Source organism: Somniosus microcephalus, chromosome 15, assembly GCF_052327205.1.
Source record: "Somniosus microcephalus isolate GS21.2 chromosome 15, FLI_Smic_1.0, whole genome shotgun sequence".
In the NCBI taxonomy this organism is placed as follows: domain Eukaryota; kingdom Metazoa; phylum Chordata; class Chondrichthyes; order Squaliformes; family Somniosidae; genus Somniosus; species Somniosus microcephalus.
The window spans coordinates 86390823-86404500 of NC_141001.1; the positions used below are offsets into that span (position 1 = coordinate 86390823).

The 13678-nt window shown below is 46.8% G+C and overlaps 1 protein-coding gene across 1 annotated transcript in view; it reads left to right on the forward strand.

The window, feature by feature from the left end:
- Positions 1 to 13678, forward strand: part of ttc17 (tetratricopeptide repeat domain 17) — a 133823-nt gene that overhangs the window by 36714 nt on the left and 83431 nt on the right. Inside the window, exons 6-10 of the mRNA XM_086008087.1 lie at positions 1283 to 1392; positions 2863 to 3010; positions 5450 to 5589; positions 6200 to 6360; positions 6926 to 7038. Of these exons, the coding sequence (XP_085864213.1) occupies positions 1283 to 1392; positions 2863 to 3010; positions 5450 to 5589; positions 6200 to 6360; positions 6926 to 7038 (672 nt within the window). The remainder of the gene's footprint in view (positions 1 to 1282; positions 1393 to 2862; positions 3011 to 5449; positions 5590 to 6199; positions 6361 to 6925; positions 7039 to 13678) is intronic.

Genomic DNA, 13678 nt, shown 5'->3' on the forward strand with positions numbered 1-13678 from the left:
ACCATTTCTCGAGTCACATTATGTTGTGCAAAATTATATTGAAAAGAAAATTTGAGCTTCATGGAAAAACATGATAAATTAGTTTCTGTTGTACGTATATAGAAATCATACTGAATAGAATATGACCTTGTGCCTTAGAACCATTTTGAAATCTGTCATATGAATACATTACCAAATTGTCACATCAGTTCTAAGTATTCTATCCAAATATCATAAAGCTACACTGCTTCAATAATTTTTACTTGGGCTTGAGGACTGTAAAACATTTAGAAATATTACTGATCTAAAAATTTGATCACAGTCCTCAAACCATAAGAATTATTGAAGCAGTCTATCTTTATATGAATAACAGAACTACATGTATACATTTAGTTGTTCAGTAAGAACAATAAATGCAAGGTTCACATCAGTCAGTACGTTTTTTAATGCCTTACTCCGAAGGTTTCAGTAAGCATAATGTCATGTAAGGGGTTAAAATGGCAGATTTCAAGTGTCCACATTTACACAAAACAACGGCCCGTAGGTGATCGTAATTGCCCCACAAGTTCCGCGTGCGATGCGCGTGCGCGAAAACCCGGAACTTGCGATCTGTCAAGTTTCAGCTTGACAGATCGTACTCATCTGCAGGAAATGGACATTTGCTGGTGCAGAGTGCCCAACTACTGCCCAGCGAATGCTCAAGAAACTCTTACGCCTGGTAAAAGCAGGCATAAGGCCGTCTTTTTACCAGCGTAAGGGTTTAAATCATTTAGAAATTTTTATTTTAATATTCAAAAACCTTTAAAATTAGTTTATTTTTGGCCCCTTTTTTAAATATGTTTTAAAATTTATTTTTCAAAATTGCATTTTGGTTTTTAATGTTTAATTAACTTGTATTTTAATTAATTTTGAACATGTGATTTATTTTTATTTAAGTGGGGTGAAAGTTTTTTTAGGGGATTCCTGTTATGCTCATGGGGATTCCGTACGTAAATGGAATCCCCATAAGCATAATAGGAATTCCACTTTGTGATGTTGGGCTGGCCCACCTGATCCCAGGGACGCTTGTGAACCACAAATGCCCCTGGGATGTGTGGGGTCTTTCCACAGGCATACGCCTGCAAGCCCAGGAGCACAAGTTTTTAAAGGTCTGGAGGCACCAGGTAGGTGCGTACTTTTCTTGCGGTTCGGTGGCGTTCGCCCGAGGCAAGCCTCCGACTGCAACTTCCACCCCAATACAGTATTTCGATCAATTGCTGTTAATCTGATGCTTTTATTATTACAATGTTTTCATTTTTTTTAGAATACATCTTCATGGGTGCTATATAACATGGCTTCCTTTTACTGGAGGATGAAGAATGAGCCATACCAGGTGGTAGAATGCGTCATTCGGGCACTACACATTTCTCCACGGTAAGCTTCCAGAAACCAAGTAAGAAAACAATTGTGATATGAGAAACTTAGCCCTTACAATGTTTCTCCTGGTATCCTGGCCATCATTCCTCCCTCAACCAACACCACCAAAAATAGAATGACTGGCTATTTGTCTCAATTGCTTTGTGTAAAATGGCTGCCAGAAATTAATTGGATGTAAAGTGCTTTGGGGCAACCTGAGCAATGTGATAAGATTCTGTGCGCATACAAGTTCTTTCATTTATGGCAGTAGAGGGCAGGTAGGCTGATTGAAGCCCTTTACTGTCAATTTTGAACGTCAACATTCTATCTTTTATTCTTCAGTACAGCAAAGATGGCATCAGTTATGTACCTGTCTGATCATGTACTCAAATTTTGGAGCAAATATTTTCTTTTGTTAATGGTTGTTCTAGCAGTGGCAGTCCTAGGAGAGAGGTGCATTCTGTGCTACAGGACAAGAATCTGGGGCATGTCTTTCTTATCGGAAGGGAGGTGGAAGGGTACATACCATATGATGTTGCCGGCACATAGGATAATTGTCTGCATATGGAATTGTATCATAGAATTCCATCACTTTCTGTCTGCTAGAGGGGCTAAAGTGTTAAATTTGAGCACAACAGTCAACCTGCCATGTCTAGCTCTGCCTTCACAACGATGTGGTGTCAAGGTCTGCCCTATAATGGCACCTCAAAAGCTTAAATGCAGCAGAATCGGAATACTGTACTCTCCCTATGGTTGTGTTCTATGCACTTGTTGAAAGGTCCAACTGTGAACCTGTGCATAAAAAATATTAAGCTTGCATGTGGTACAAATACACAAAGAATAATCCAGGACTTTACATTTAGAAAGATTTACATTTCAGGAGTAATGGAAGCAGCAGCTGAGTCATTTAGTTTGTATCCCTTCACGCATTGTAGAACCAATGTTGACGGTTCGGGAAAGCACATAAATGAGGTCCAATTCTATCCAATAATTCAAGTTTCTGTTTATTACTGATGGTATAAACTAGTTAAATGAGCTTAAAGCACTTGTGAATTTCTTAGAAAAATTAAGTTCATTACGCTATGGCTACCGACCACAGAGCACATATACCAGAAACGCTGTTTACGGAGGCCACGGACCATCATCAAAGACCCTACCCACTCCAGCCACAGTCTGTTCGCCCTCCTGCCATCTGGGAGACGCTACAGATGCATTCGCACCCGTACGACCAGATTTAGGAACAGCTTCTTCCCCAGGGCTGTCATCCTACTGAACTCCACAAATAAACTCTAAAGCCTGCACATCTGCCAATGCACTTTATTATGGTTATGTTTATGTTAATGTATTACAAGCCAAATGTATGTTGAATGTTTAAATGTCTTAATCTAAATGTACACTCTCGGGAGCCGCAAGCCTACATTTCGTTGTACTGCACTTGTGCACTAACAATGACACTAAAGTTGATTATTATTATTATATTTTAAACAGGCAACATAAAGATATAGCATTAATGAATTTGGCCAATGTCTTGCATCGAGCCCATTTCTCAGCAGACGCAGCCATATTGGTTCATGCAGCACTGGATGTATCCACTGACTTTCTCACAAGTCACTACACTCTTGGAAACATTTATGCTGTAAGTATGCTGAATCTTTTCTCTGATTAATTTTGTTTCCATTCTTTGTACGTGAAATATTTTAAAATTTTTATGCAACAAATTATTTCTTTACATTATTGTCTAACATTTCTTTATATGCAAACAAGTCAAATTAGAGCTAGAAGGGAAACTATTACAGTTGTGGTATAGATTTGTTACTTTTTTAAATGGATTGTATATACTTATATTTTGAAGGTTTATTGTTTTGAGTGCACATATCAAAAATCTGGTTCATCACATGTAACTGTTGAATTTTTATCGTTATTTGTAGAGTTACCACAAGAATTTCTGTACTTTCTTTGTTTGCTACATCAGTTGAAATGCTAATAGTTTGTTTTGTGTGTGTTCCTTGGTGCTAGTGCAGTCATCATATGAGCCTTGACATTTTTCAGCTGCAGTAAGAATTTAGGACACGTCAAATAGTGATTAACTTAACCATGTTAAATGTTGTGTACACCTTCAAGGGATATACCTTCTCTTCTATTGCAAGTAACAGGGATAACAATTGAAGGATGATTGATTAAAGGAAAGTGTAAAAGAAAGGGGATATATTTGTTGATCTGATCTATTTGTGGAGAACTGGCTGAGTGTTGGTTTGGATGTGCAACGTGATGGTGCAGCTCAAGCCAATAGTCAATGAGGCGAGCAAATGGAGATGAAGGAAAATGTTGCATTCTGATGTAACCAGGATTCGGTGTTTTTCAGTTTTCTTGAGTGCGAGTAGTTATGGACACGAGGATACTAAATGCTAGGATACAAGTATAAATTTCAAGTTTTTTTATGACATCTGATGTTGAACCCCGCATCTTTTTTAGGCCCCTAAGAATAGGAATTTAACCGTTTGCAGGTGGTGGGGGAACCTTTGTCCCACTGCATCTGTGCTAAGGGCCACTGTCACTTTTTTTGAATGATACTTTTGGTTCCTTTGAATAAACATTTAAAAATGTTTGTCACTTTCCTTTATCACCCTCCCACCCCGCCCCAAACTATGATTCACATTCTGGTCATCTAGTTAAATCCAATGCTGCCAGATCAACCTTTGTTGCTTTTTACATATAGACTGTGTGAAAATGTTATTTGCTGCATTTAAGTCTGTTAAGGAGCTTTATTTGTTGTGAAACCAGAAATGTAATTGATGTGTTATGTTATGACAGTTAGAATATAGAAAGAACAAGAAACCAAATATCCAGTAATATGAAATATTTTCAAAAATCTGACTCTTTACAACTGAATGGCATAATTGTCACACAGCATGTAAATTTCTAAATTACATTATACTTTCTATTTTGTATCAATGTAATTCTCAAAGCCTTGTGTCTTGCAAATGTCTTTCACATTGTGTTGCACTCCATCACACTTGTAGTATCGATCGTGCATGGAAAGCGTCGCACATGGAAAGTGCCCATGGACCAAAAAATCCTGGTTTGGATGTCATAAATAAAATCACAAAATAGTGTTATTTGAACACTGTTGTTTGTCTGCAATATGACTATAGGTGGCAAATCTACCAATGAGGAAGGTAAACATGCAGGCGGTTAAGAAGGCAAATGGTATGCTGGCCTTCATAGCGAGAGGATTCGCGTACAGGAGCAAGAATGTCTTGCTGCAGTTGTACGGGGCCTTGGTGAGACCACACCTTGAGTATTGTGTGCAGTTCTGGTCGCCTTATCTGAGGAAGGATGTTCTTGCCATGGAGGGAGTGCAGCGAAGATTCACCAGACTGATACCTGGGATGGAAGGAATGACTTATGAAGAGAGATTGGGTCGATTAGGCTTATATTCGCTAGAGTTTAGAAGAATGAGAGGGGATCTCATTGAAACTTATAAAATTCTAACAGGACTAGACAGACTAGATGCAGGAAGGCTGTTCCCGATGACGGGGGAGTCCAGAACCAGGGGTCACAGTCTAAGGATATGGGGTAAGCCATTTAGGACTGCGATGAGGAGGAATCTCTTCACCTAGAGAGTGGTGAACCTGTGGAATTCTCTACCACAGAAGACAGTTGAGGCCAATTCATTAAATATATTCAAGAAGGAGTTAGATATATTTCTTAAGGCTAAGGGGATCAAGGGATATGGGGAGAAAGCAGGGACAGGGTACTGAATTTGGATGATCAGCCATGATTGCATTGAATGGCAGAGCAGGCTCGAGGGACCGAATGGCCTACTCCTGCTCCTATCTTCTATGAGGAACCAGTGGATGATACAAACAAAGAAACATTAAAAAAAATCAAAATGATTATGATGGCTGCTAAAATCAGTGTCCAGAAGTGGAGACCTTTTCTGCTTTCTGGTACCAGCAGCAGTATCAAGCACCACCCGGACAAGTATGGCATATAGTGTAGGATGGTGTCCAGGATTAATAGGTATCTTAATTCTGGATGTAATTTTGATGTAATTTATATTTTTCTCTTCCAGATGTTGGGGGAGTATAACCATTCGGTACTATGCTATGATCAGGCACTGCTTATAAGGCCTGGTTTTGAACATGCAGTGAAAAGGAAGCATGCCGTCCTGTGCCAGCAGAAGCTGGAGCAAAAACTCGAGGCACAGCACAGGTATGGTGGGGTGGAGGAGAAACACTGTTACTAATTTGTTTTTATCATGGAATATTACAGCACAGATGCAGGCCATTCGGCCCATCTAGTCTGCGCCAGCTCTTCCGAAGAGTAATCCAGTTAGTCCCACTCCCCTATTCTTTCCCCATAACCTTGCATTTTTTTCTCCTTCAAGTAATTATTCAATTCCCTTTTTGAAGGCTACTATTGAATCTGTTTAACCGCACAAACTTCAATGCTTTTTTTCAGTCCGTAGTTCTCTGCAATCTCTGTCACTGTTTTTGTAAAGAGAGACTGCTGGAAATCTATTCTTCTGTCTTATTATATTCATGCAACTAACCCCAGTTGAATAATAATCCCCCTTTATATTTTTCTCACAAATGTATTCCAAGGACAGTTATGTGAAAATTGTAGTACAGGAGCATTATTAGTGAGTCATTTCAGATCTCACTAAAACAGTCTTGTAAAAAGATAATTTACAAATGCAACTCCAGAAAATGTTGATTTGCAGTGGAAGTAAATTTACATGTTTGGATCATAACTTCATCCCATTTACAGTTATTTTTTGCCTTTGTGTATTGGGACCTATTATGTTGTTTCATATATTTAGATCTCTGCAGCGGACGTTAAATGAACTGAAGGAGTACCAGAAGCAGCATGATAATTACCTGAGACAGCAGGAATTGCTGGAGAAGCACAAAGTTATGCAAGATGAGCAGCTGCTGAGAAATATAATCCATGAAACACAAATGGCTAAAGAGACTCAGCTAGGTAAATTCAGTGTCTTTTGGTGCAAGTTGTGAAACAGCATTGTTGGAAATTTCATTGTACTTAACTGACCATGTTAGCTACTGCCTGAAGTTAGGTAGTTATTTTGCAGGTAAACATGTAGGTATAAGTGAAGTAGTCAAACTTAAACCAAGGGAAAATAGTGTTTTTTTTAACAATATTTGGACTTAAAAGTATTGAAGAATTTTAAATTCTTGGGTCGTCTTTTGGAATAATTTCAAAGTATAATGTCAGTTTTGTTTGAGGTAATTGATAATAAAGATGGTTGTTTAATGAAGTACAGTAATAAATATAGGAGTCAACATATTTAATATTTAATTTTTACATTCTTATTGAAAACGGTTTTGCATCTAATTTGTCTTATTTCTTTGTCATATTAGCCAATAAATTATCCAGGAGCCAACTTATAAAAAGTGGCTTAGCATCCCCTTCTAGAAAAAAATCAGATGAGCAGTGTAGGTCACAAAATGTGTAAAACCATCTTTGACTGTGATGCTCCAAAATGTGAGATCAGTAAGGAGTTCAGATCTATGTTTTTATTTTCCAGGAAACCACCAGATTTGTCGTTGGATTAACAAACAGCAAGTTTTACACTGCCAGTGGGATCGTCCTGTGCGCTATACCAGAGGAGACCTATTTGACACAGTAGAACATGTACAGGTATAAAATGAAGAAAATTAGCTGTTTAAACAATTCATGGTTGATGAATTTTCAGTTCACTCCCACTGTATTCAACTCCTTATCTAGGAAATTCCAGGCTCCTGGGGATGACTTTTTTTAGAAGAATGTTAATGGTATCAAACCAATTAAAAATCCATGTACCATGATCCTCAAAGCTAACCCTAGTATTATAATAGTGACTTTATTTAATATCAGAAGCATGTAGGAAAAGAGGAAAGCAGAGGGTTGGAAAAGATTTTCCATTGTCTGGTCCCAAAAATTAACACCCCCCAATTGACCACTCCCTTAAATATCTATTGATTCTTTTTATGTTCTCTGTGCTGCTCATTCCACATGTCCACCACCCTATACACAAACTATTTTTGCATTGTCTTGGCTTGGAACTGATGTTTGCAGAGTTTGTGGCAATCTCAAATATATTATTAGGGATCAATTTATTTTTTCTCTTAAGGATCTCAAATTGAATAATATTTACCCTGAACCATCTCTTCAGAGTAAGCAGCATAGGCTCTTCAACTGCTCCTCATAGCTCAGATGCCTTAAGCTAGGTGTCAATTTGGTTGCTCTGTCCAGCACTGCCTCATGCCTGGATACCCTATCTGTAGTGCTAGAATTGTGTACATAGTACATCAGGTGTAACTTGTACAGACTCATTATTGCCTCTAGGGGTTTGTGCTCTCTCCCACTGGCTATACATCCTGAGATCCACTTAGTCTTCCTTGCTGCTGCATACTACACTGTCAGTTTTAGCGAGCCATCCATCAGTACTCACTATTCCCTTGAGTGTGTTGTGTCCAGTAGCCTAGAGTCATTTAATCTATATTCCTATTGTTTATTTCTCTTCCCTAGTCTCCTTACCTTCCATTTGTTCACATTAAGTGCCATGTGCCACCACCCATCACCCCAGCTTCCTAACCTATCTTGAGCCCTTTGTTCCCTGTTATTTAACCCCCCCCCCCCCCATTTGCTGTCATCTGTAAACTTATATAGCTTTATTTCTGTTCCTGTTTCCAAATCTTTTATATACGCTCAAAACCGTAGTGTTGTGGGAGACTACAGTCTCCCACATAAAGGAATAGGCAACACAGCGAGCTACAAGAAATAGGTCTTTACTCCAACTCTCACAATACAGTACTGAATTCGTAAAGCCCACGAACCTGTGATGACTCACGGATTGGTCACCTGCTGGAACCTGATTGGTTTTCCTTCTCTCAGCAGCAGGCAAGTCTGAACATGCCTTATTCCTCTCAGCTTGCAACTGTCTTGCGGGGGGAGGGGAATACAGCAGTTAAAAGGGGATTATACAGGTTTCTCTACATAGTGTTTCCCCAACATACGCCCCCCCCCCCCCCCCCCCCCAGAATCCTCGTTAACTGTAAAAGTCAGTCTCTGCGGAGGTTTGACCAAACGGCCGTAGCGGCTGTAGTAGCCATCTGGCGTGTGAGGAGGGTTGTTTGGGAGGTCGGCCGGTTGGTTTGTCGGCTGGTCTGCCGGTGGGCTGGCTGGACGGGCTGCCGGCGAAGGTGGGGCGGCAGCCGGGAAGTAAGGTTCTGGCGTGTCTTGGTCCTCTTGTGGGGCCGCCGCCAACGCGGGAGGTCTGCCCCGCCGTGGGGGAAGAGCCGGACGAAACGGGAAGCTGAGGTCCAGGTGCGCCGGTTTGAGGCGGTCTACTGAAATAAGGTCCGGCTTCCCGCCGACGTCGATAAGAAAAGCTTTGTCCCCCGTCTCCAATACTGAGAAGGGGCCGGTGTATGGTGCCTGCAGTGGGCCTCTGTGCGCGTCCCAGCGCACGAAGATGAACTCCGCATGTCGTAAGTCCCGAGGCACATAGGACGGCTGCGGGCCGTGTTGCGAAGTGGGCACTGGACGGAATTGCTGGGCCGCGTCCTGGTGCAGGGAAAGCTGTCTGGCGGCCGACCACGGCTCCGTTGTCAGGGGGAGGAAGTCGCCTGGTACTCTGAGCGGTTGGCCGTAGACCATCTCGGCCGCGGAGGTCCTCTTTGGGCGCGGTGCGCAATCCCAGGAGGACCCAGGGTAGTTTGTCGATCCAGCTGGTGTCGGCCAGGCTGGCGCGGAGGGAGGCTTTCAAGGAACGATGAAAACGCTCGCAGAGCCCGTTGGCCTGCGGGTGGTAGGCTGTTGTCCTGTGCAACTTGGTGCCGAGGCCGGCGGTGATGGCATTCCACAAGTGGGAGGTGAACTGGGGGCCTCTGTCCGAGGATATGTCGGTCGGCACGCCGAACCGGGCCACCCATGTCGAGACGAATGCTCGCGCGACGTCGGTCGTGGTGGTGGTGGAGGCGAGGGGAACCGCCTTGGGCCATCTGGTGGTGCGGTCGACGATCGTGAGCAGGTGTGTGAAACCGTGCGACGGCGGCAAGGGGCCTACCAGATCGACGTGGTCGAAACGCCTCTCGTGCACCGGGAACCACTCCAATGGCGCCTTGGTGTGCTGCTGGACCTTAGCGCGCTGACACGCCACGCATGTGTTGGTCCAGTCTCATCCTTGTGGAGTCCAGACCAGACGAACTTGGCGGACATGAGTTTCTGAGACGCGCGCATCCCTGGATGTGAGAGGCCGTGGATGATGTCGAAAACTCGCTTGCGCCAGGCGGATGGGACGACCGGCCTAGGCGAGGGGACAGAGACGTCGCACAGGAGGGTTGTGCCGGCTGCGTGGAAGTGGATGTCGGCCAGAGTGAGGCTGGTGGTTGACGTCCTGAGGGCCTGGATCTCCGCGTCGGCGGCCTGGTCTCTCGCCATGCTGGCGTAGTCGACGCCCAGGTGCACTGTGTGGAGCGAGGGTCTTGAGAGGCAGTCGGCCACCAAATTGTCCTTGCCGGCGACGTGGCGGATGTCCGTGGTGAACTCCGAGATGAAGTTGAATTGGCGCTGTTGGTGCGCGGACCAGGGTTCGGTTACTTTGGCCATGGCGAAAGTGAGCGGCTTGTGGTCCACGAATGCGGTGAACGGCCGGCCTTCCAGGAGGAAACGGAAGTGCCGGATTGCCAGGAACAGGGCCAGGAGCTCTCTGTCGAACGTGCTGTAGGCCTGCTCGTTGTTGCGCAGCTGTCGGCTGAAAAATGCCAGTGGCTGCCACGCGCCTTCGACCCACTGTTGCTGGACAGCGCTGACTGCGTAATCCGAGGCGTCCGTGGTGAGGGTGGTCTTGGCGCCCGGGATGGGGTGGGCCAGTAGTGTGGCGTTGGCCAAGGCGCTTTTGGTCTAGTGGAAGGCTGTCGCCATCTCGCTGGACCAGGTGAGTTGCTCTTTGCCCGTTTTGCCCCTGGTGGCTTCGTAGAGGGGGCGCATGAGTGAGACGGCCTTGGGCACGAAACGGTGATAGAAATTGACCATCCCCAAAAATTCCTGCAGCGCCTTGACCGAGGTGGGCTGGGGAAAGTCCGCCACTGCCTGCACCTTGGAAGGTAGGGGAATGGCTCCCCTTGGCGAGATTCTGTGGCCGAGAAAGTCAATTTGGGCTGCTCCGAACTGGCATTTGGCCAGGTTGACGATTAGCCCGTGTTGGCTGAGGCACTGGAAAAGAGAGCGCAAATGCGCGATGTGCTCGGCCTTGCTGGTGCTGGCCACGAGGATATCGTCCAGATAGACGACCAGGAAGCTCAGGTCCCGTAGGACGGAATCCATGAGCCGTTGGAAGGCCTGTGCGGCGTTCTTGAGCCCGAAGGGCATGCGCAGGAACTCGAACAGTCCGAAGGGGGTGATGACCGCCGTCTTCTGGACGTCTGCGTGGTGGACGGGGACCGGATGGTAGCCGCGAATCAGGTCGACCTTGGAAAAGACGGACTTTCCTGCTCGGTGTGCCGAGAAGTCTTGGATGTGCGGAATGGGGTATCTATCGGGCGTGGTGGCTTCGTTGAGCCGTCTGTAGTCGCCACGGGGCGCCAGCCACCGCCCGGCTTGGGCACAATGTGGAGGGGGGACGACCAGGGGCTGTTCGAGCGGCGGATGATGCCCAGTTTCTCCATCGTGGCGAATTCTTCCTTGGCCACCACCATCTTGGCTGGGTCCAGGCGTCTGGCCCGGGCGAACACTGGTGGTCCCGTAGTGGTGATGTGGTGCTCGACACCATGCTTGGCTGCCGCGGCTGAGAAGGTCGGTTGTGTGAGCCTCGGGAAATCTGCGAGTAGGCGGGCGTAGTCGTCATCCGCCGGGGCAGAGCAGGACCCGACGAGGGCCGGGCTGTTGCTCTGCTGGCAGGCCAGTGAAGCGAGAAGTTGCTGCGTCGATCAGGCGCCTGTCACGGACGTCGACCAGGAGTCCATGGGCGCAAAGAAAATCGGCGCCCAACAAGGGATGTGCCACCGAGGCCGCCACGAAATCCCACGTAAATCGCTGGCCGTTGAAACAAACCTCGGCCCGTCGCTTTCCAAAAGTAGCGATGGCTGCGCCATTTGCCGCCACGAGGGGTGGGCCGCTGCAACCTGCCTGGATGTCGAGCTGGGAGGCAGGAATTATGCTGCATTGGGCTCCGGTGTCGCAAAGGAATCTGCGCCCTGAAAGGGAGTCGGTTATGTACAGCAGTTTACCTGCGGTGCCGATGGCCATCGTGGCGGCGGGGGTGCGGTCGCGCGGGCCTAGACGGCGGCGCGGGGCTGGCGCGTTGGGCCGGGCGGCCATCTTGGTTTGATTGAAAGAGCAGGGTGCTCTGCAGCGTTGGGCCTTGTGGCCGAAACGCGTGTGGTAGTAGCATAGTTCTGCGGCCTGGCGTGGCGGTGCGCGCTCGGTGGTGTCGGGGAGCTTCGCGGCTGCACAGCCGAGTTGGGCGACAGCGAAGACTTTGTCCGCGGCGGCTGCCAGTTGTACGCAGTCCGTGATCGGGGACCCCGCGAGGGCAGTCTGTACCTGCTGAGGAAGCAGGCTGAGGAAAAGGGCCCGAAACAAGAAGCACTGCGGTTCAGAGCCCAGGAGCGCAAGCATCCGGCTCATCAACTGGGTCGGGGTAGAGTTGCCGAGGCCTGGTAGTGAAAGAAGCCTACGGGCCCTCTCCTCCCCGGACAGGCCGTAAGCCTGCAGCAAGCGGCCCTTAATGGTTGAGTACTTGCCGGTCTGTGGTGGATTCCCCAGCAGGTCGAGAACTTCGGCGGCGGTGGAGCTTGCTAGTGCTGAGACTACGTGGAGGTACCTTTCTTCATCGTCTTGAACCCTGCGAAGGGTGAATTGGGCCTCCGTGTGCGCGAACCAAGCTGGTGCTTGGTGTTTCCAGAAGGTGGGGAGCTTCAAGGACGCGGCGCCGGCCGACATCGGGCTGCTGCTGGTTGCCGTCGGGTCGTTGCTGGCCTCTGTACGGCTACGTGAGTCGGGGGCTTCGGCCGCCGACATTCCGGGTCACCAATGTGGGAGACTACAGTCTCCCGCGTAAAGAAATAGGCAACACAGCGAGTTACAAGAAATAGGTCTTTACTCCAACTCTCTCAATACAGTACTGAATTCGTAAAGCCCGCGAACTTGTGATGACTCACGGATTGGTCACCTGCTGGAACCTGATTGGTTTTCCTTCTCTCAGCAGCAGGCAAGTCTGAACATGCCTTATTCCTCTCAGCTTGTAACTGTCTTGCGGGGGGAGGGGAATACAGCAGTTAAAAGGGGATTATACAGGTTTATCTACATACACAGTGTTTCCCCAATGTGGCAACGCCACAGTGTCACCAACACTGATCCATTTGGCATCCTGCTAGTGACCCCTTGCCATGTGTCTCTATCCCCCACCACCTTTTACTTTACTCTGGTTTAACCAATTTTTCAGCCTTGGATATTGTATTACAAATATATCTGAGACCATTATCTTTCAGCATCCGGTGCGCAGTATTTTTTCTTGAGTCAATAGTGTGTATTTCTTCAGTAGATTTGCAGTATTAACAGCAATAGGTGAAATATTGTTGCTTTTACATTGCAGCAGGGCTGTGGTAAATGTCAAAGGCCAGTCCAGGCCCTGGATTACCTCTGGGCAATTGTGGTAAACCACTGTAGTTCACTGTGTTCACTGTTGTTGTTGTTGTTGTCGTTCACTCTTGTTTCACTGTTGTGCCTGACTATGCCTCAGCTGACTCCGCCCCTGGGCTACCGAGTATAAGAGCGGCCGCATGGCAGCTCCTGGCATTCGGTCGTCCACAAGAGGCATAGTCCTGATCTGTCTGAAGTGCAATTCAGTAGTTAATAAAAGCCTGTTGTTCTGAACTCTGCCTAGCCTTTTATTAGAATTGATAGCGCATCAATTTTATTAACTACTGAAAAAAAAAAACGATGCTGCAGATTCTTAAGATCAAGTGCCTGGAACTCGACCCGCAAGAACCGGACTCGACTGCTAAGTTCTCGCACTGGCTGCACTGTTTTGAGTCCTTTCTGACTGCATCCGGCGAGACCGTCGCCGCCGATGCCGACAAGCTCAGGGTGCTGAACTCTAAAGTAAACCACCGAGCTTTTGCCCTTATCCGGGACGCTACGAGCTACCAGGGGGCTATCGACATCTTGAAGGAGCAATACGCACGCCCGGTCAACTATGTTTACGCAAGACATCTCCTGGGGTCTCGCAAACAACAGCCCGGGGAACCCACAGAAGCATACATACGGGCGCTGAAGGAACTCGGCCGAGCCTGCG